This window comes from Triturus cristatus, chromosome 9 (genome assembly GCF_964204655.1).
Source record: "Triturus cristatus chromosome 9, aTriCri1.1, whole genome shotgun sequence".
In the NCBI taxonomy this organism is placed as follows: Eukaryota; Metazoa; Chordata; class Amphibia; order Caudata; family Salamandridae; genus Triturus; species Triturus cristatus.
In genome coordinates, this window is record NC_140592.1 from 454,681,341 (window position 1) to 454,704,131 (window position 22,791).

At 44.9% G+C, this 22,791-nt stretch overlaps 1 protein-coding gene across 1 annotated transcript; it reads right to left on the bottom strand.

Annotated features, from left to right (window-relative positions):
* Positions 1-20,070: 20,070 nt before the first annotated feature.
* Positions 20,071-21,438, bottom strand: LOC146798124 (general transcription factor II-I repeat domain-containing protein 2A-like). Its single transcript, XM_085627698.1, has one exon. The coding sequence runs from the start codon at positions 21,436-21,438 to the stop codon at positions 20,071-20,073; it is 1,368 nt and encodes a 455-aa protein (XP_085483824.1).
* Between the last annotated feature and the right edge of the window lie 1,353 nt (positions 21,439-22,791).

The following is a 22,791-nucleotide window of genomic DNA, read 5'->3' on the forward strand; positions in this document are numbered from 1 at the left end:
CCTCCTATGGGGTTTCTTCTTGTAGATTAGCTTTTGCTAGGGCGACAGGCACACTGCAAGTTGGGGGGGCTTTTAGGCCTATGCAGGGGTGCAGGGCGGGGGGTGGTTTGGGTTTGTTGGAGTGTTTGTTGGTGTTTTCCATTTTGCAAGGTATCGCAATGCAAGTCTTGTGTGCTGCTCTCGGGGATGGGCGGGGCTCTCTTGCCATTTTGTGATGGGGGGTAGGGGTTTGAATATTCTTAGTTGGAATGTTAATGGCTTGGGGGATCGTATTAAGCGGGGGATTGTTCTGCAATTTCTGAAGAGGTGCTCTCCTGACATAGTTTTGCTGCAGGAGACGCACCTGATAGGCAACACGTGTCATGCTCTTAATAGAAAGGGTTATAAATTTATCGCCCACTCTGGGTTTTCCTCAGGATCTCGGGGGGCTGGAATACTTGTTAGGACCTCGCTGCCGTTGGAGATTGTTTCTACTACTGTTGATGAGAGGGGGCGCTTTGTGGCGGCTGCGGGGAGATGGGAGGGCAGGACACTGGTTTTGGTTTCTGTTTATGTCCCCCCTGGCCTGCAGGCCGTCACATTTGCTGACTTGGGGAGGGCCATGTTGGATCTCCCCGAGGGAGTGCTGGTAATGGGTGGTGACTTTAATGCAGTTGGTTCCGGATTATTAGACAGACATCCTCCAAGGGACCCCGGGGGGGCGCAGAGATGGCTCCCAGATTTTACTGATACACTAGGTTTGGTTGACTGCTGGAGGCTGCTGCACCCCACTCAGCGGCAGTACACTTTTCACTCTGGGGCGCACGGCAGTCTCTCTAGAATAGATTATGTTCTCACCTTGGCTGCCCACGCTTCCTTGGTGTCCGAGGCTAGGCACATGGCCAGGGGCATCTCCGATCACTCGCCGGTGTGGATTAGTATGGATTTTGGCCGTGGCGCGGCAGGTAGGGTTGCCCCTATTAACCCCTGGTATTTCCGTGACCCTAAGACTCGTGGTGCGTTGTTGAAAGCGGTTGATCTTTACTTTTCGGAGAACCTTGGCTCGGTTACCTCCGCGGTGTCTTTGTGGGAAGCGTTTAAAACAGTACTGAGAGGGGAGGCCCTCTCCTTGATAGCGGATGTCAAACGTCGGAGAGATGCGGAGGTGGCGCAGATCGAGGCAGAGATAGTGGCATTAGAGTCTGTCCTGGAAGACGAGGTTACGGCGGAAACACTGCATCAGTTGAGATTAAAACAATCTGAATATAAAGCACTGGTGACAAACGCGGCTAAGGTTCTTAGCAGGGACCAACAAGGGCGATTGTATGATGTGGGCGACAAGGCTGGGAAATTAATAGCGTGGTTAGACAGGAAAGAACGAGTGAATAGAGTTGTGCCAGAAATACTGACGGATGGTGGGGATATAGTCACAGAACCCGATGGGATAGTCCAGTGTTTTGCGGACCACTTCCGCATGGTCTATACGTCTATCTCGGACAAGCCGGAGGAAGACTCGCATGAACTGCTGCGAGACATTGCCCTGCCTTGTCTATCCGACGTCGACAGGGAGGACCTAGATGGTGACATCACCGCCGATGAGGTTGCAAATGCTATCCGCTCGCTATGCCCGGGCAAGGCCTCGGGCCCGAATGGTTTGCCGGTCGAGTTGTACAAACTCAGACCGGATAAGATTGCTCCGTATTTGCGAGATATGTTTGTGGAGGCGCGGGAGCAGGGGTGTCTTCCATTCGACCAACGTCTGGCGACAATAGTGGTTATACATAAAGATGGCAAGCCCCGGAACAGATGCGGATCGTATAGGCCGATCTCCCTACTCAACGCTGAGCCCAAAATCCTCGCCAAACTGTTGGCTAACCGTCTGATCAGGGTCATTGGGGACTTGATCCACCCGGACCAATCCGGGTTTATCCCACACCGCAACACTGCGTTGAACCTCAGGCGACTTCATGGCGCGCTCGCGAGGGTTGAGACGCTGCGGGAGTTGGCCATTTTGGTGTCTCTCGACGCCACGATGGCTTTCGACACTGTGGAATGGCCGTATCTGTGGGCAGCGCTCACAAAATTCGGCTTCGGACCCGGTTTTATAGGCTGGATTAGGCTACTTTATGAGGAACCTTTGGCTAAAATCGCGGTGAACGGTAGGGCGTCATCTCCGTTCGGGCTCGGGAGGGGCACCCGGCAGGGTTGTCCTTTGTCGCCACTACTGTTCGCTCTCGCCCTTGAGCCGCTGGCGGCATGGATTAGATGGCAGCCAGACATAAGAGGGATCCGATGGTCGCCAGACCACGAGGACCGCATTTCATTGTATGCAGACGACATTTTGTTATACTTGACCTCGCCTCGGAAATCCCTCATAGTGGTCTGTGACGTTTTGAAGTCTTTTGGTAGTAACTCGGGTCTCGCCATTAATTGGGGAAAGTCGCATCTATATGTTCTCAGTGGGGACACCCCTACCGTCCCGCGGGACTGCTCCATCCAGATCGCCCAGCGGGGCTTTCTGTACTTGGGGATATATATTTCCACAGACCCCTCTGCCCGATACGAGAAGAACCTCCTCCCTCCGCTGTCACGCTTGAGACGGGATGTCGCGGGTTGGAGGCGGCTACCGCTCTCCCTCCTAGGCCGCGCCGCATTGTTTAAAATGATGTCTCTTCCCCGGTTTCTCTACGCCTTACAGAACACCCTAGAGTTAGCTCCTGCCTGTTATTTTCGTGAGGTGGAGAGCCTCCAGCGTTCGCTGTTATGGGACGGTCGACCGCGTATAGCTATAGCAAAGTTGACCCTTCCATGGTATGACGGGGGATAGCACTCCCTGACATCAGAAGATATTATTGGGCTACCCAATTGGGAGCGATTAACCATGGGGTATACGGTCCGGCGTTGAACCCTGGGTTCGCTATGGACCGGTGGCTGTTGCACGGGGGTAATTACCTTAGGGCGCTGTATTCCAAATCATTGGACGGGTCCCTCACAGGACCGACCAAGACGGCAGTGCATGTGTGGAAGGCGGTTACAAACTCGTTGGGCTGGAAGGACAGACTTACCCGGGCCACTCCGGTTTTTGAATCCGATATACTAGGGAAATTATGGCACACGAAAGGGTTTGAGAAGTGGGACCTAATTGGGATTTCTAGAGTTGGGGATTTGCTGACTAAGGGTAAGGTGAAATCGTTTGAGATGCTGCAGACGGAGTACGAATTAGGGGGTACCGAATACTTTCGATATGCCCAGGTGCGTCACGCACTGCTCTCCGTTCGTGCCGAGGGGGAGGCCGTGCCTGAGTCTTCTCCTTTGGAGGATCGGATTCTGGATGGTCATATGCCGGAGAGTACAATCTCCTTGATTTACAAGAAGCTTGTAAATGTCCGGACCGACCTCCTCCTTGATGTGCGAGAACATTGGACTAGGGATGGTCTCGAACTGGACGATGAGGACTGGCAATATGCCGTCTCCTCTCCGAAGGAGGTTGCGATCCCGGCTAGACTGCGGCTGGTGCAGCTTAAGATACTCCACAGGGTTTACGTCACGGGGTCCCGCCTGATTCATATGGGTTTCTCTGACGATGGCTTATGCAAGAGAGGCTGTGGGATGTTGGGCACCTTTCTACACATTATTTGGGAGTGTGGGGAGATCGTAGAGTTCTGGAAACAGATTCATGCTGTGATGAAAGAGGTCACGGGTATCGCACTCTTCCCGGAGGCAAGACGATGCCTGTTGAATGTCTGGGGCCCCACCGACTACGATGCCGCTCAGACCCAATGGGTGACTCTGGGGAATATGGTGGCGAAGCGAGATATTGCGCAGTTGTGGGGATCCCAGAGACCTCCCACCTTGGCAGCATGGATGGAAAATATGGACTGGGGCATGTTCCGGGAGAAAACGGTGTACAGTGCCCGGGGTCGCCCTAAGAAGTGGCATAAGATATGGGGGCAATGGAACCATTATAGGGGAGATATTTGTGTGCCCCCGGTTGCTGAGATGCTCGATGTGCAACTTTCCCCCTAGCTTTACTCCCAACTATATACGTAAACTGTTCATAACCTGGAGTCCGTACCCCTGCTTTCCCCTCGCTTCTTTGGCGTGGTGTACCGCTCCGCTGATGGGAGTGGGACCTCGCCCCAGCTGAGAACTAGCGCATGCTTATTATATGCTTTGCCTTGCTCGTGTTTTTATTTTTTGGTTTACATTAAAACTAAACCTTTGTTACTACTGATGTACGTATATGGACCTTCCTACATATTGTTCCCATCGTGCTGCCGAACCTCCGGGATGTCGGCTGAATAGCTGTGTACCATGTTGATGTAAATAAAGGTTTAAAAAAAAAAAAAAAAAAATCCGCACAGACTACAGTCAACAACCTTGAACCATCAACCCAGCCTATAAAAACCTTCAGGGGGATAAGCACTATTGATTACGTTTTTACCTCTGAAAAACTCATGAACGATCTTGTGAGTTTCAAAGCGTATCCCACAAACGATAGTGACCACTTCCCTCTTTGTACAACCTTTAATCTCCACCTACCTACCTAAATGTAAAGGCCATAAGGTTCTGGGCACTGCCTGTAATGACGAATCAGCACATCTAATTGGCAGAATATAATGGGGACATGTCAACCTCCGGGAACTAGCATCATGGAAAGCCGACACAGGACAGTCCCTGCAGGCCCAAAATGGTGAATACCTACTAAACCACTGGGCATCTATAACCAGGGACATCCACGAAACAATGAACTCCTGCACAGTCCGAGGGCGACATCAGTTAAAATCCTCTAACAAAAATTTACTTATACTGACTAGCTCCCAGCGCATCCGAAAGTTGAAAAGGGCACGTAAGAAAACCCGGAACAAACAAGCCAAGATCGCGTTGTTATTGGAACTTCAAGCCGCAAGAAAACAACATATGCAATTGATATGGCAGGAAAAAAACAAGCAGAGGGAAAAGAATTGGCTATATGTCTACTCAATAATGAGCAAGCATAATCAGGCCGATTTATGGATGCATATCAAAAACAAAACATGCCAGGAAGTTACAAGGAGCAACGCCATCAATGAAACCATGTGGTCCTCACATGTAAAAAAGCTATACATAGTCGATCATCCAATAAATCTTCCGTTTGAACATCCAGACTCCACTGATGACACAAAATGCTGTGTCCCCATACATGCAGACAACAGCATTCAAAAATCCCTACGTAAAATAAGAGCCTCAGGTGCACCTGGCCCAAATGGTCTCCTGGCCCAACTATTTAAAGAAGATTTAGCTCTATGGCCCGAAATACTTTCCCCATTGTTTACCACCTGCGCCAAGCTCCATCAAGTGCCCCACAGTTGGAGAGGCTCAATACTGCACCCAATATTTAAAAAGGGGGATAGACAGAACCCTTTAAACTACCTTTTGATAGCCTTATTGGACATCAAGGCCAAGATCTACGCAGCAACACTTTTAAAAGAGTTGGAGACTTGGGCAACAACAAATGAAATAATTCCTTTCTGCCAAACAGGCTTTCGACCCAACTCCTCCACAATGGACAACATAATCACCTTATCTTATCTTGCCCACCAGGCATGCAGACGGAAATCCTCAGTTCTTTACGCATGCTTTGTGGATTATTCATCAGCATTCGACCTGGTGGACAGAGGTATCCTATGGAGAAAACTCCAGGTGTGGGGAATTCCAAGTAAAAAAAATAAAATAAATGTAAATTCAGTATTTGTAAATCGCGAACAGCTACGCGAAGGCAACCCGGCGCTGGGGGCCGTTGGGAAGATTAAGCAAGCTATTGCCCAGAGTCACATGGTGCTGGGCTGTCCTGCCGCCAGTGCCGGGGATCGAACCGTGAACCCCAGATTCCAGCGTCAGTCGCCCTGGCCTCGGCACCACACCGCTTCCCTGTGTTCTGCCCAAGTGGTCTGCTTAACGCCATTATATCACTATATTCATCAACTAGGGTGAGGGTCAAGCTGTCAGACACTGCGTTGACCAGGAAGATCACCACCAACCAAGGGCTAAAGCAAGGGTGTGTCCTTGCACCAATATTGTTTAATCTATACACGGGGGACATGTCCCGGGCACTCAACAATGCTAACATAATCCCTCCAAAATTTGGAAAAACTAAGATCACAATATTGCAGTACGCAGATGACATAGTTCTGTTAGACAATTCAAAAATATGACTACAGAGAGCATTAAACTCTCTGCACCAATACAATATAGCAAACTAAATGACAGTAAACGCCTCTAAAACAAAGGTGTTGTCCTTCGGAAGTACGCTAAAACACTTAAGCAGCAACTGGTCTCTGGGTCCCTTAAAAATCTCAGGAGCCAAATCCTATAACTACTTGGGCACATGGTTCTCTGCAAATAGCGCATCCACAGCACACAAGCGCCACCTAAAGGATAAGGCGGCACTGATAACAACTAGATTCTGCCAATTACACACAGCCCTTGAAAGCCCCACCTCAGCCCCAATCAAAAAAGTGCTCAGGGCCGTATTACCATCTGCACTCAGTAATGGCAGTGAGGCCTTCCCAGGCCAACTCATTAAAACCATTGAAAAACTACACCTAAAAGTCTACAAAAGAGTGTTCAAATTGCCTTATTACATCAGGTGATCTTTGGTGAGACTTGAATTTGGCCTGGAGGGCATTGCATGGTCCACTATGGGGTCTTTTCTAAAGTACTTTTATAGATGTACGGCGACACCAGGCACCTTGAAATTCATCCTTCAAAATATATTCAAACACAAAAATAACCCGTGGTCCACCTGTCTAACAACGGCGGCAGTCACCCTCACATCGATTTGACCGTCTTGAAAACCCCATTACTTACGCATACTGCAGTAAAAAGCATATTGAAAAAACAGATCAAATTCCTTTCGAAGTCTGCGGACTTGGAAAATATTAAGTCCACCCCGCCATTAAGGGCCCTGGCACTATCATACAACAACGACAGCCAAGTCGGCCTCCAGGCTCAATCTTATCTCAATTGCACAATCGGAAAAGCTTGCCTGACCCAAATTCTGGCAGTAAGGATGCTGACATTACACATTAAAGACTTCAACCCTAACTGGCCAATGCTTTCCAAGATAGTCAAGTGCAGACTTTGTGGCTACAAATCTGAAACCTTTTTATACCTACTTTGCAGTTGTCCAATGCTGCTCGATCTCCGGCGAACACTATTAAAGCCACTTTTTTAACCCACGGCATAAGAACATGCAACAACGCAATTAACTGGACTTTTAGTACCATGGTTCCCCTTGAATAGGCAATTTTTTCAAAGCTGTGCAGGACTCTCTTAAAAACACACAACCAAGCATAGAGATGTTTGTGGATTGACAATCCCTAGTTTTCGCATCTTGGACATTAGGCATAGTAATGTTCGACCTCCTTGCACTAGAGTTTTAACATCTGTTATGCACTCACTTTATTTTGTGGTTGATTTTAAAACTATTTTTACTTTCTGTATAAAAAATTCAAACCGGCTTTCTCATAATAGATTGTAAATAGTCACACACTCGAAATTTATTTTAAAGCTGCTTGCATACCTTGAATGTTATCTTTGGGCACCAAGTGCCAGTTATTGTACAGACCCATTGTTCTCCTTATTTCCTCAGCCTAATATGCCTTTTAAATGTTTTATATTGTCTTGGTTTTAAGTAATCTACACAATAAACTTAGTATTGACTTGACTTGACTACTGAACATCTCCAAGAGAGTGGCAGTGCAGTATATGGACCCAGCATATTGCCTGAATCGAAGTCACGAAATGTCAACTCCTCTGAACAGAAAAGAGACTTCCACAGATTCGATTTAGACCATTTGAAGTTATTTTACTCATCTACAGTATTCCATTGCTTCGCTTTTATGTTTTCTCGGTAGACATAACTAGGGCTCCCGGTTTTATGGTATTTAATTTGGTTGATATTTCCATCTGTATTTATCCATGTTTATTTTTTGTCAACTTTATCTGCATTTATAATCCATATTTATCATGGGTTTTGTGAAATAAATAAGGCTGAAATTGGTATTTTTCCACATTTATTTAACCAATAAATATGCAGTCATTTTTTTGTTTAAATATCTTCATTAGTTTTTTTTTTTTTCCAAAAAATTTCCCCGTTTGCTCATGGTACATATCATAACAGTTCTTCAGAAAACAAAGATTAAATAAGAGCAATGTTTCCAAATATAAATTGCATTTTTGCGTCAATATTGTTGCGAGTAAACCACTCAGATTATTGCAGATCATAGTACAATGCGTTACAACATACACAATTTTCATCGAGTGACTATCGCTCCTAACACTCCCCTGATCAGCAGACCTACATATCTCTCCACAGTGCTTAATCGCCCGCGGAGAGAGAGGAGTACAGCCAAGTGAGAAGTGAGGGAGAGAAAAAGATGCCAGTGCTACTTAATAACATTTCCTATAGCAGTAAGACCACCCTTATCAGATTGTCGTGCGAATGACAAGTGTTGAAAAACAATCTTCAGTGGCCAGTACACCAGGCCGACGAGGGACTTGTGCCAGAGGGAAATAGGAAGGATAAAAGCAGATACCCCAACAAATTAAACCTTTTCTATATAAACTATAAACAACAATTAAAATGCTGCCTTCTAAAGACCGTTCTGAAAATCATTGCACTATAGAGTATGAGACTTTTAAATGCAGGATAGGGCACTGGGGCGGAGGTGGAGAGCATGACAGTGCCATGGACCCGCTCCAGGTGCGTAGGTGCCAAGACATAATAAAAATAAAAAGAAGGCGGGGGGGAGTTAGAAGATTACGCTGCGCCAGGCCCACGCCACTAAATGCATCCAGTGAGAGGTGAGTGAATGAAGGTCTCCATGTGTCCGTCTCCCTCCCCCCAGGACCGTCGGTATGTGTCTTATGGGACGACTGCCTAGGTGAATAAATATGCAGTCATGCTTGAATGCCTCCCAGGTTTTAGTGATATGAACACCGGCAAAAGATAAATCAATGCGCCTATATGAAAATATGCACATTTCAGTATCAGCCTTGTGCATATCTAGTGCTGTTTGAGCCTCTTTAGTAAAATGTCTTTCTTTTTAAACTCCCCTTACCTCTCAGTCCACAAAGTTATTGGCCTGGCAGTCATGGAAAAGTGTATTTAGAATCACCCACTGTCCGTTTTTATCCACATTTAAAAATAAATACAGACAAGAAAAAAATGTTTTTCTTTCTGTATTTATGTGTAAAAATCTGCAAAAAGGGAAAACATGGAGCCTTAATAATAGCACATACACATACTATATAATCTCCTTTCCATAAATATTGCGAAAAACAATACAAAAAAAATAACATTATTGAGAAGTTAGAAAATCAAAGCATAAAAGCAGCATTCAGCTATGTTACAAATTTGAGGGTCTTGCTAGAAAAAGAGAAAGAAATGAGAATTCCTAACTCCAGAGAAAAGACCGGTGTTTGTTTGACTAGTATTTCCCCCATACAAACGCTCAGAGCTATCGCAGGGCTCCTGACTTTTGTGCTCTATCAATTTCCCTTGATGTCCTACAGCACGTGTCCCATCTCTTGAAGACAACATACTAGAAAGCCGTGTTCAACCCCAAACTTCTGAACCCTCTCCTGCCTGGGGTTTGCCCAGTTGTCGCTGCAGCCTACACTCGCTCATCTTCCTGACGAACCCACCTTAGCTTTTCAAAACAGCTTCATCGCACCCCATACTCTTCCCATGTTGACCTATAAAAACACCTAACCTCCCTATTGACGTAAACACACAGTAAAAGGGTGTGCTCAGGACGCCCTCATGACATGTTTTACATGCAATTGGCACATGCACAAATGTCAAGGGAAGTGTTACTCCCATGTTTGTACAAGGTCTTTGCAAACACTGGAGAAAGTGTTGGGCAGATAAATGCGCAGTCAATGGGGTTAACCTCTCCTTTATTTGCACAAAACCACCCTCATGACATATCTGATCTAGTCATTCATGAACATCAGAGTGTTTTCCACCTAACTCATTCGCTTCAGGTGGTACGTTGGGCGTTAGCGTGCCAGTTATTTCCGTATGGGAGCCTCACCAGTACCAAATCTCCATAGTCAATCATTGCCATTCCTCAAAGACTTGCAGTGCTAGTCACACACTCGACTGACCAATCATTGCTATTCCTCAAAGACTTGCAGTGCTAGTCACACACTCGACTGACCAATCATTGCCATTCCTCAAAGACTTGCAGTGCTAGTCACACACTCGACTGACCAATCATGCCATTCCTCAAAGACTTGCAGTGCTAGTCACACACTCGACTGACCAATCATGCCATTCCTCAAAGACTTGCAGTGCTAGTCACACACTCGACTGACCAATCATGCCATTCCTCAAAGTCTTGCAGTGCTAGTCACACACTCGACTGACCAATCATGCCATTCCTTCCTTATTGGTCAAGCACCTGACACAAATACTACAGAAGGTTTAACTCTGTGCTGAGGGCTGTAGCAGCTTCTCAACCTGCTCTTGCTGTGTTTTTCCCAATAGCCATGGTGGATAACAGGAAGTGGAAATGCTGGAATTGCTCCTAGACCATCGACATCGGAGTTTGGGGTGGTGTGAGCCAGAATAAGGGGGGAAGCGGAAGATTAAAGGCACTGGTCGGCAACAATATGTTGAGGGGTAGTAGGAGTCGCGAGTGAGGAGAGTGAAGGAGAGGACAATGAGCAGTGAGACTATACAAAGAAGAACAATGGAGGTGGTGGAGAGGAACACAATGAATAGGAGCAAAGCAGATAAGAAGAGATCAAAAGGGAAGGAGGTCACGGATAGGAATAGGAGCAGGGCAGGTGAGAAGAGACCACCAAGGAAGGAGGAAGACCAGGAGAAAGGAAGAAAGAGAGGGTGACAGAGAGAGAGACCAGAGGAGGAGGCAGAGCAGACCAAGCTCTGCGAGACAGTGGGAAATGGGACAGCAAGCAACAAGGAGAGATCAAGAGGTGAGACCACTGATTTCACAAGCAAAAAGGCTTGCCACCTTTCTCTTAGAAAAATACTGGCCATTTGTACATACCTTGAGCTTCTGGATAGTCTAGGAGCTAGTACTGGAATATGATTTTGTGTACAATCCTCTGCATTCTTTTTTACCTCGTCCATTCTGGTTTTGTTTGCTTAACTAAACAGTCAGGGATAGATTAGGCAGCTCTAAACTATTTTGAAGGGATTTATTTATGTACTGTTATTTGAAGTTTATATTAAAAAAAGAGAAATTATATTGACTTTAGCTGGGTTTCCTTGGTTTTTTTTTAACCGGGCTGACATGACCACGGCTGAAAAGATTGTCCAGATGGCAACCTTACGACGAAGACATCACCATAAGAGGGGGCAGAGTCCATATCTGCAACGATCAAACACAACACATCATACTGTTGAAAACACAGGGCCATATTTATCAAACATTCACATATCGCAACGCAGCAAGCCATCATGCTGTGCTGCGCTGCGTGAAAAGGAAAGAGCACAAATGTGCCATATTTACTATTATGTGGTGCATTACTGTTCTTTCCTCGTGCTGGCACACTTTTGGCAGCCTACCATTAACTTAGGCACCCTTGCGTCATGTTGCACAAAAACAATCCTATGATGCCTTTTCCATTATCTCTGGGTGCTGCAGAATGCATCAAATGAAAGAGGAAAAATGAGGAGAAATAAAGATATTTCTCCTCGTTATGCCTCCCCAGGGAAGGCGTAGCATTTTGACACATTTACAGATCTACCACCAATTGCGGCCCGTGCAGGTAAGCGCAGTGGGGCAGCAGTTCGGGGGTCAGGGGTCGAAATTGATAAACAACAGGATAGATAACATAAAATAAATAAATAAAACCACTTACCTTGCGCTCGCCGCATCTCCAACTCGGCAATGAGTCGAGTTCAGGGTTTTATTTATTTATTTAATTATATTATCACTTTGTTTGTCACTTTCACTCCGCCATCCGCCCCACTGCGCTTACCTTCACGGGCCGCCACTGTCTACCACTAATGGTAAACCTGGGAATGCTCCAAAATCCATGGGTGGATGTGTGGGAACACCCACGCTCCGCCCATGGAACAGCTCCCTGGCGCAGAGTAACGCAGGCAGCAACTTTCGTTGCCTTGCATTACTCCAGATTTACCAAACACTGCAAGGCCATGGAAGGTGGCAGTGCGTTGCTTGGTAAACCTGACTTTAGTGTTGCAGTGGCATTGCGTTACCATGGGTGAGGCAAGTGCAACACAACACTATCATAAGTCTGTCCCACAATGTCTACCAGCTTAAGATTCCGAACCACAGAGAAGTCCTTTAAGAATCTGGGGACTTATTTTCTTCAGGGGTGAAGATGGTGGGGGGCCTGGGAATTGTGAAGAGGGAACAGTATCCAGCTCAGCAGTTGCAACTGGTGGAATCCTCTGCACCGTGACTGTTTATCAATATATTTGTTAGTCTGTTGTGAAGAAGGGAACCCTGAGAATAAATGTCCTACTTTACCCTATGCCTATTGTCCTACTCATCACTGCACCCAGGGCTTTAAGTGGAATGAAAAACCTAAGGAGGGGCTCTCAAAGGGGCGTGGTCGATGTAATTAAGGGTGTAGCCTAAATATACACAAGCTAAGAATCTGTGCTTAGCATGGTGTGCTGCCAAACTAGTGTTTTGCTGCTTCTGTCATTGCATACAGATCTATAATACTGATGCAACAAGTAACATTACACCTACAACAAGCCAGGGCTATTGGGTTTGCCAATCGTTTTTGTTTGTGTAAGATAAATCAGCAACAACTATGGCTTCGTTGTACAGAATATTGACAACGCGTCCGTTCTGAAATAATGATACAATACAATAGTGAGTCTCTTTGAAGTTACTTCAAAAGCAGTAAAGGGTTGTACCGCTGCAGAGGTAAGATTTTTTTTTCACCCTGAGGGCAAAAATTGAGAGCCCGATAGAGACCCTGTTCAACACCTGCTTTATAGAACTGCCGGTGCTGAGTACCGGCAAGACCAGGCCCACTTAAAGCCCTGACTGCCCCTATATATAGGGCTCTACATACATTTTTCAAAATGGTTTGACTTGGAAAGCCTTTACACAAGACGTGGCTTATGTAAGCAATGCATGTGAAATAGCATCCTGGGTTTCACAGATTCATAAACGGGACCTCACTGGACAATACATAATCAAAATCAGCAGGATATTTAATGTAACAGTTTATGTAGCACCTTTATCCAGAACCAAAAGCAAAAAGAAGAAACTTGACACATTAAGTTTAAAAGTACTTGCCAATATATTAGTTATTCAGTTGAAATGAATTAATGCTTGATGACCTGGAACAACAATTGTAAACAACACTAGCCAAATGTCAGTTAGTCATTGTGTCACAAAAGGGACATCTGGTGACTTAGCAGTGCAGCACTAGCAAAAGACAGGCAGTTTTTTTTCCAACAGGTGAATGGCATAAATAGAGGGCCCTGGAGGGACTTGGGGGCAAATGTACAAAGAAGTGGCGGAGTGCGGCTTTAGCCATCATGGCTTAACGCCTCACTCCGCCACTTCAGACACGCAAGGCTGCACCATATTTACAAGAATGTGGTGCAGCCTTACATTTTGCCCTGCGCTGGCGCTACGTTTAGCAGCCTAGTGCCAACGCAGGCACCCATGCACCATAGTGAAAGGGTGTCTGCATGCAGGGGAAGATTGTTTATGTTCAGGAAGGTGTACCTTCCAGCACATAAACAATCTTTAAATGCCGTTTTGTCACTCCTATGTGTGCTGCTTAATGCAGCAGACATAGAAGTTACAAAATGTCATTTTTTTAAAAGATTGTTTATGTGCAGGAAGGGTCTATCAACAATCCAAGGCAGCACACATGGAAAAAGCAAAAATGCTGAGAAATAAAGCATTTCTCCTTGTTTTGCCAAGTTAAGACCAGGTATTTCCTGGTCCTAATTTTGGTGCTGCCTCCTATTTACGCCACCCTTGTAAATAGGGGGCAGCATCAAAATCAATGGGTGTAGGTTCTGTGTAGGGTTTTTAAATAGGGCAGGAAGAATGGCGCTCAAGCTGATTCGCGGTAGAGTATGGTATGCAGAGGATAGTTACGGTGCTGCCAGGTCAGGGGAAACAAACCCAGGCAAACCCCTGGAAATGTGTCAGTCCGGACCCACACTGAAAATTAGAACCAAGTCCCGGGCACACGTTCAGAGTAGTTGTGTTAAAGAGTAGCAACACAGTTGTGGTACTTCCTGTGAAAAGAATACGAAGGTCGACACCAGTAGGGTCTTTGTGTTGACAAGTTATTTTATGAAACAAGTTCTTGAATTAGATGAAGGAAAAAAAAAACAGCCGAAACGTGTTTTGTCACCTGGGATTTCACCTGTGACTCTTCAGGGCTGGGAAAGACATAAGAGTTGTATTATACTACACCTCTTATGTCTTTCCCAGCCCTGACGAGTCACGGGTTTAATCCCAGGTGACGAAACACGTGTTGGCTGTTTTTTCTTTCTTCATCTATTTCAAGAACTTGTTTCATAAAATAATTTGTCAACACAAAGAACCTACTGGTGTCGACCTTCGTATTCTTTTCACAGGAAGCATCACAACTGTGTTGCTACTCTTTAACACAACTACTATGAACGTGTGCCCGGGACTTGGTTCTCAAAATCAATGGGTGTTGCGGTGGAACGCCCACCGCAACACCCATTGCCCACCCCTTTCATGCTTGATAGCATAGCGTAAAAGGGGGCTTTTTTTACAAGGCAGCGTTAAGCCACGTTAAGTGGCTTAACGCTGCCTTGAAAATAAGGCGAGGCCCTATCGCCACAGGAACGTTGGAAAAAGTGACGCTCCCATAGCAATATGGGGCTTGTACTTATGCCACTTGGTTTGCGTATTTTTTGCTTTTTTTTTTGCTTTAGACCCTGACCTGACCTGATAGATCTTGGGCTAGCCCTGTCACACTTAGATCATTAATCATTTTAAAATGAATGGAAGGGAGAGGATGTGGACTAATGGCCAGAGCTGCTGACTTTGGAGCTGGGGAACCAGGTTCGAGTCTCGACGTGGCTCAGCATCCTGTGATTCTGGGCAAATCACTTAATCTCCCCATGCCTACCAAAAAGGAATGTGTCCTCATGTAACCTAACTGGTGCTATGTAAAGCGCTCCAATACCTTCAGGTCGAGTGCGAGCTATATGAAGCTGCAAAAAAAAGGGGGGGAGGGGCTGCAACAGTCAATATTCTCCGTGGTTCAATAACAAGCAAAAGTGTACAGTGTTTGATAGAAAGCGAGATAACAGGTTGGTCTGAACATATCATTTGTCATAAGGTTAGAGGCAGGTGTTTTTTGTTTGCATTGGCACGTTTTACCTGCACATATTATGGCCTTGTTGCCCTGGAAACAAGCCGAGGGACACCTGAAAAGGCATGTTGTATATACACAAAAGTGTTAAATCACAACATTGGCAGGGAGGTCACGCATAAATAATCCCACATGAGTTTAAAGCTGTGCACATGCCCTCAGCTATTAGTCATAGATGCGTTATTCTCAATATGGCCACATAATTCTCTTTTTACGTGTTTATCACAAGTCCTGGGGAAACCCATGAGGTAATTCCGCATCCGGAAATAATGATATTGCATGCAGGTTTGATACTGCTGCACTATTAAACGTTTTCACCGTCGGAGTGAGGAATTAAAGGAAAGTGGGGTTTTTCCATTGATTTCTGGATGTCTCCTCTCATTCCTAGTAGTTTTACCCAGACACATTACCAACTTTGAAAAGTCTCATTCCACTTCTCAAGGACTTCTTTAATTCGAATTGTTAGCAGGTCTTTCTGAGCTAGACAAAACTGGAACCTTTGCTGGTCAAACCCCTTCCCCAGAAGGTGGATTCCTTGCTTCCTCCTCCACCCATCGTGTTCTCAGTCATCTCCTACCTTTCTTCGCTTAAGTGATCAGACAGTGTTCTCTTGAATCACTCAAAGAGAAGTGCGTTGCTTGTAACTCCAATATTTAGCCACACAATCATTCCTTTTTTTCGAGTGTGTAAATTTAACTGGTCAATATGGTAAGTCGGTGTTAGTTGTCTCACAAGAACGGTGTCATCAATCAGACTGTCTAGGGCCAGATTTATGTAGAAATTGTTTTGCGATTCCCTAATTGCGAATCCTTGCGATTCGCAGTTACGAAATCGCAAAATGGCATTTATTAAAGTGTTGTGAACACTTTTCTGCGATTCCCAGTGGGTCGCAAATGACCTACCTCATTAATGAGGTAGGTCGCAATTTGCGACCCATTAGGAATCGCAAAAATCACAGGGATGGTGGCCAGCAGACCACCATGTCTGTGATTGCTTTTAAATAAATCTTTTTTTTTTGTACATAAAACGGATGCTTTACAAAAAGAAAAATGAAAAGAATTCCTTTCATGTTTTTTAAGAGCAGGCAGAGGTCCATGGGACCACTGCTTGCTCTTAAAAAATGCTTTTACAAACATTCACAAAGGGTCACTTCTGGACCACTTCCCATTTGCGAATTGGTTACCACCTACTTGAAGTAGGTGGTAAAATGCAAATGTTTTGCAACCACATTTCGGTAGGAAAACATTCATACATACCGGTGCAATTTGGTATTAGCAAGGGACGTCCTAAACACGCCCCTTCCTAATACCGAAGCGCAGACCCAAATTGTGATTCGGTAACAGGTTACCGAATCGCAATTTGGGTTTGATTCATGTGAAAAGCCTTTTTTGCGTTCGCAAATAGGAATCGGCCAATGCGACCGCAAAATAGCTTCATACATGTGGCCCATAATTCTTAATCCATTTATCCCTTGTTGTTTTCCTCTGCACCCGAGTGCATGGCGAGGATTTGTTTTTCGAGTTGTTTGAGGCTTGTATGAATGATAAGGCTAAATATTCACTTGGAACGTCCCTTCGTGGGCCTTTCAGTAGTCATGCATAAATAGACAGTGAATCTGCTGCACAAATGTACCAGGTAACTGACCTACATTTGCCTTTCACTATGACCCCTATAAGACAAATATTCCTTTGGTACTGTGGCCAGGTAGTGTTTATTTTACTAAGACAGAGAAACCGAGGTGAGGAGCAAATGTGTCATTTCGACTGTCTTTTTTTAGCAGTTACTATGGGTAGGACCTAAGTAGTAGAGCCACATATCTGTTCTGTGAGGTCCAGTTGGCTTTTTCTATCGCACTCCACCTGCTTCTTAATATTGAATGGTAGTCCTAGGTAGTATTGAGCTGCGATTTGACTGATACATCAATGTGAAGGCAGGTAGCTGCCCCCACTGGATAATTTCTAGTTGGAATTGGAGACCTGGATTAAATAATATGTCCTGATAATCTTGAACTTTCCTATTATGAGGATCTGTTTGTACCCATTTTGATGCATCCGCCTTTTCCAATTGGCTCTAGAGCCTTTGTACACATTTCTTGGCTTCATCTTTTTCATTATTTGTGTCACTAAAATGCTAGGAGGATCTAATCTTTCCATTTTCTCAGAGTCTTCTTGATGTGAGAGGGTGTCTGATTTCCATGTCGGTAGCCAGGTCTAACGGTAATGTGAGAAAGAAACAAAATGACTCTACCTAGCATTGCATACATTTCTACATTTCATAGACTTGATGCAATCCACATTTCTATGCTCTATCCAGATAATTATTTTATGTCGAGCCCTTTCTCAATGAAATGTCTCTTGACTAAATGCCTCCTTTATTGCTAACAATTAACCATCATAGATCGAAGTATTAGGATGGAGAATTCCAAATTCAGAAATTTATTGAGGCAGATTCATTTCGATAGCTGCGGATGCAGCATCAGTTTTCATTATGAAAGGCAATGTACAAACCAGACACAATACTGCTGGAGCAGTGGTAAAAGCTGTTTTTAGTTTTTCAAAAGCCTTATTTTTCTCCGCTTACTAGTAAAACACAGCTCCTTTTTTAGTCAGGTGTGTGAGAGGAGATACAATGCTAAAAAAACCTCGGACAAAAGTCCAATAGAAGTTTGCTAACGCCAATAATCTTTGGACATCCTTCACTGGTCTTGGCACGGCCATTCTTTTACCTTATCTTCATTAACCTGATAACCTTATAACTGGAATGCTTAGAAATATATTTTGGATACCTCAAAACAGCACTTTTCTTGTCGTGTAGTTTCTACTAATCCGTAGGATCTGTGCGTTTGTTGGACAATATTAACTTTGGATGGGGTGCCTAGACTGATTCCAGGCACCCCTGCAGATATGTTGACCTAAAGACCAGCTGGCTGACAGGGCCACCATAGGCCCTCCCTCACCAGGGAGTGAATGGTTTCTGGCACCCACTGACCATGACAACCCTGAACCCTCAGGGATCGTGGAAACAGATCAGTACCTTTCGCTCAGTCACTCATACTCTTTGCTCTCAGAGTAATACACAGAGAATACCCAGTTGGACGTTTTCAAGATGTTTATTGAACCAATGTTATTCTTGTATAGAATACATGTGATGCAATAATCCATAGACAAAAGCAGATGAAAGTGATTACCCGCACCAAAAGAGTGAATAGTAGATATAGTTCTACCATAGTGCTAAGACAGTGTATATATGTAGGCATCTAAAACAAGGTAGTAATCAGGCGTACTCCTACTATGCAAAATCCTACTCTTTGTGTACCTAGAGTGTGTGTAGGTGTAGAGACAAGAATCCCCCCAAGGGATGATCTAACCCCATTACCTGGTGGGAGGGAATGTAGGACCCCGTTTTGGTCACAAACTGGACACCCCTGACGGAGATGTGAGGCCGCTGCATGGTGAAGTCTCACTATGCAGGGACCCTCACTGTCAGCTGAAGTGCCTCCTCTGCTAATCCTATGAGATGCAGATTATTTATAATAAAAAGCATCCTTGCAATGTACGTGTAGATTAGCAATGTTACAGATATGTAGATAGCCTGGTTGCCCCGTGACTGAAGATAGGATGACATTTGTACATTGTGTGTAAGAAGGCCTTGTACTAAGTGTTTGAGGCATCCTGATAATGTTATAGGAAGCCAGATTTGTAAACAAAAGTATTTTTGGAGAAACTAATCCGACATTGTCACGCATGCAAAATGTGCAAAAGGTCACAGCAGTAATGTTATTGTGCAAAAGAGGACAATGTAAGAAAATGTGCAGCTTCGCTACACGGGCCTCACCCATGCACATCACATTCTTAATTGACATATAATTAATTTTGTCTCAATCTTTGTAGAACCTCTATCACATGTTTTCAATGTTCCTGTGTGTTAGAAAATACAAAGGTATCATCCAGATAAATGATGACAAAAGAGTCCAATATATCTCTGTAGATGTCATTGATGAAATGTTGAAATGGTGCAAACCAAATATCCTTACTAAATTCTCAAAGTGGCTGTTTCTTGTATTAAAGGGTGTTTCCACTCATTTTCCTCTCTGATCCTCCCTAAGTTATAGGCCCCTCTCAAGTTAAGATTTGGGGAGAGGATGTGGCCTAACGGCTAGGGCGGTTGACCTCAAATCTGGGGAACTGGGTTCAAGTCTCTACAACCACGCTCAACATCCTGTGATTCTGGGCAAATCACTTAATCTTCCCTCAAAAATTAATGTGTCCTTGTGTAACGCAACTAACTGGTGCCCATGTAAAGCGCTCTGATATCTCTGGGTCAAGTTTGCGCTGTATAGATCTCTGGGGAAAAAAGAAACAAATCTTGCCCATTTTGACTTGGTCTAAAGCATGGGTACTCACAAACTTTCTCTTGGGGGCCAAATTTACAGTGTGGTTTCTGGCCGAGGGCCGCACTGGTGGGGGTGGGGTCAGTGGGGGCGGGGCTATAGGGGGGGAAAAATCACTGCCGTTTCAAAACATTACTAGACAATGCTGTATTTCCAAAGCAGATGTAAATACATGGAGCACACGTTTATAATGTTTTTTTATTAGCAGACAATAGCAATCTTAAGTGGGATTGCATGGCAATTTGCAGTAACCGGGTATTCAGCACATGGCCAGTGCAGCACAGGCTTCAGAGTCCCAAAAATAGATATGTTAAAGACAAACACTACGAACTTATTTTACATTTCATGTCACCGATTAGTTTTCTGTAATCGGGTACTAAGTTGGAACCGGCAAGCCTTAAAAGCTGCTCCAGATGTATGTCTGTAAGTTTATTTCTGAGTTTGCTCTTCAACAGTCCCATTGTGGAAAATGAACATTCGCAAGCATATGTTGACACAAACATACAAATTACCTTCTGGGCCACTGTAAAAAGAAGAGGAAACTTGTCAGGGGGCACAATTTTCCAGAATTCTTCGGGTGCTTGCCCCAAAAAAGATGCTTCGAGGGCTGAATTGTGCTGCATGTCAATGAGCTCTATTTCTGCTTGAGCCCTTTCCGTGCCAATAAGGGCAATAATGTCAAGATTTCGTGCATTCACCATCCAGGGGTTTTCAACCAGCCTGAACAGAGGGGTGAGGGCTCTGAATTGAGCAAATCGTCGTTTGATCTCCCCAGATATTTCCTCAAGACATGCACCAAGGTCTAGGTTTGACAGAATTTCTTGTGCATCTGGAAACCTCTGCATCACAGCTAAGAGTTTTGGGAAGTGGGTGAAGTCACTATCATCCAGTTGTTCTTTGAATAGCACAAGCTTACTTTCAAAAGCATAAATACCATTCATGAGGGAGCACACAAGCTGTTGTTTACCTTGCAGGGTCAAATTAAGAGCATTAAAATGTGTGAAAATATCTGAAAGAAAATGGAGCATAATAAGCCATTTCACATCCGTTAGTTCTGGGAACGATTGGCCTCTACTGTTCACAAAGAGTTCAATTTCAGGAAGCAATGCGATGAACCGCTCCAGAACCTTCCCTTTGCTTAGCCAACGCACGTCAGTGTGCATCAAGACGTCGGTATATTCCGCTTCAGATTCCTGCAGCATTGCTTTAAAAAGTCTATGGTTGAGAGCTTTGGCACGGATAAAATTAACAATTTTCACTGCACCTTTTAGGACATTATTCAGTTCTCCATGCCTTAATTTCCCACACAATACTTCCTGGTGAATAATGCAGTGGTAGTCTATCACAGTCTGTCCTATGAGCTTCTTTTTAAGCATAGATACAAAGCCTCTGTCATGGCCTACCATGGCATGAGCCCCATCCGTTGTTATGCTGACAAGAGTATTCAGTGGTATGTCATTTGTTTTAAAGTAGTTGCACATGCTGTCCAGTATATCTTCTCCTCTTGTGTGCCCTTTCAGTGGTAAAAGGCACAGGAGCTCTTCTTTGGGGTGAAGCGATTGGTCCAGATACCTCACCCAAACTAATAACTGGGCCACATCGCCTATGTCTGTGGACTCATCCATGGCAATGCTGAAGAACGGCGACTCTCTCACTGCATTGATCACCTGCTCCTGGATGTTTTGTCCCATTGCCTCTATTCTGCGTGCACACGTGGAACCAGATAGCTGCAATGCACCGATTTCTTTAAAATGCTGGCCTTATTAGTGTAATTGTCAAATAAAATTTCGGCTGCTGAAAGGAAACATTGCTTCACAAGCTCTGCATCTGAGAATGTTTTTTTATGTTTGGCAAGCAAGTAGCATATTTTGAAAGACGCTTCTGTTACAGCCTCAGATTCCTTCATCTGGCAAAGGAAGATCTTCTGCTGGGAAAAAAGAGCTTGCTTCAACGATGCCACTTTTGCAGATCGCAGTTTTGAGTTTAGTGGGAAGTTCGCAGTGTATCCAGAGTGCCGCGTTTTGTAGTGCCGTTCCAGGTTATACCTCTTAAGAACATTTACTTTCTCTTTGCAAAGCAAACAGGTGGCTTTTTCTTTTGGACATTCTACAAACAAGTACTCTTCTTCCCATGCTTCCTGGAAGGTCCTGTGTTCGCTCTGTATCGATCTGGGTCGTTTGCAAGGCTTGGAAACTGGACTGTAGGCCATTGCGGAGATCTCCAGCTAGTTTGTTACTATGCAACAAGTAACAAGGACCAGGAATCTGAATTTCCACCGGATGACCAATGGACCGACACTGCCCCACGACCGATGGACCGACACGCCAAGCCACACGACCGCTGGACAGACACCACGTCACGACCGATGGACCAACACCACTTTTCGCAATAGATCTGTGAGCAACAGCTAAGTAATGTTTTGTTTAAACATTGGTTTATGCATGAAATGTGCCACTCAATAGGGATTTGAAATAAATGGCATGCACACACACGTTTATACAAGCACAAGTTCACCCATAGGTATCTTGGCGCTGAATAACAGATGTTTATTGCTACCCAACTCATTTTATCGACCTCAGATGGATGAAAGGCACGACCCGCCAGGATTTGAACCTGTGACCATGAGGTAGAACACAGGCCCCTGCTTCGAGCGCATTAGTCCACTGCGCCACCAGACCCGGCCTGCACACAGTACAAGGACACAGAGTAGAAACACATATGGAAGGAGCTAATCTGGACAGCGCTATTTGGTGTGGAGCAGCTGTCAAACTAAAGGAATCTGAAAGGCTCAGATACAATGGTCAAGCCTGTAGAGGGGGGCTGGGGAGGGGCCAGGTTTCAGGTGGGGGGTTAGTAGAGCAGGCGGAGAATCAGAGGGCGGGAATAACCAGAAGATTGGGCCAGTGGGCAAAGTCAGGTGTGGCCAGAGGGAGCAAAACATCCCAATTTTTTGTATTTGTTTGGCATTTCATTGCCCAGTTACAGCTTCTTACGTTATATAATTCAACCAATGCAGTTTCTTAAATATCTCCAGCTAGCTGAAA

Bases quoted from the DNA above. Each gene is read 5' to 3' on its own strand.
- LOC146798124 (XM_085627698.1), bottom strand. From the start codon at position 21,438: ATGGGACAAAACATCCAGGAGCAGGTGATCAATGCAGTGAGAGAGTCG.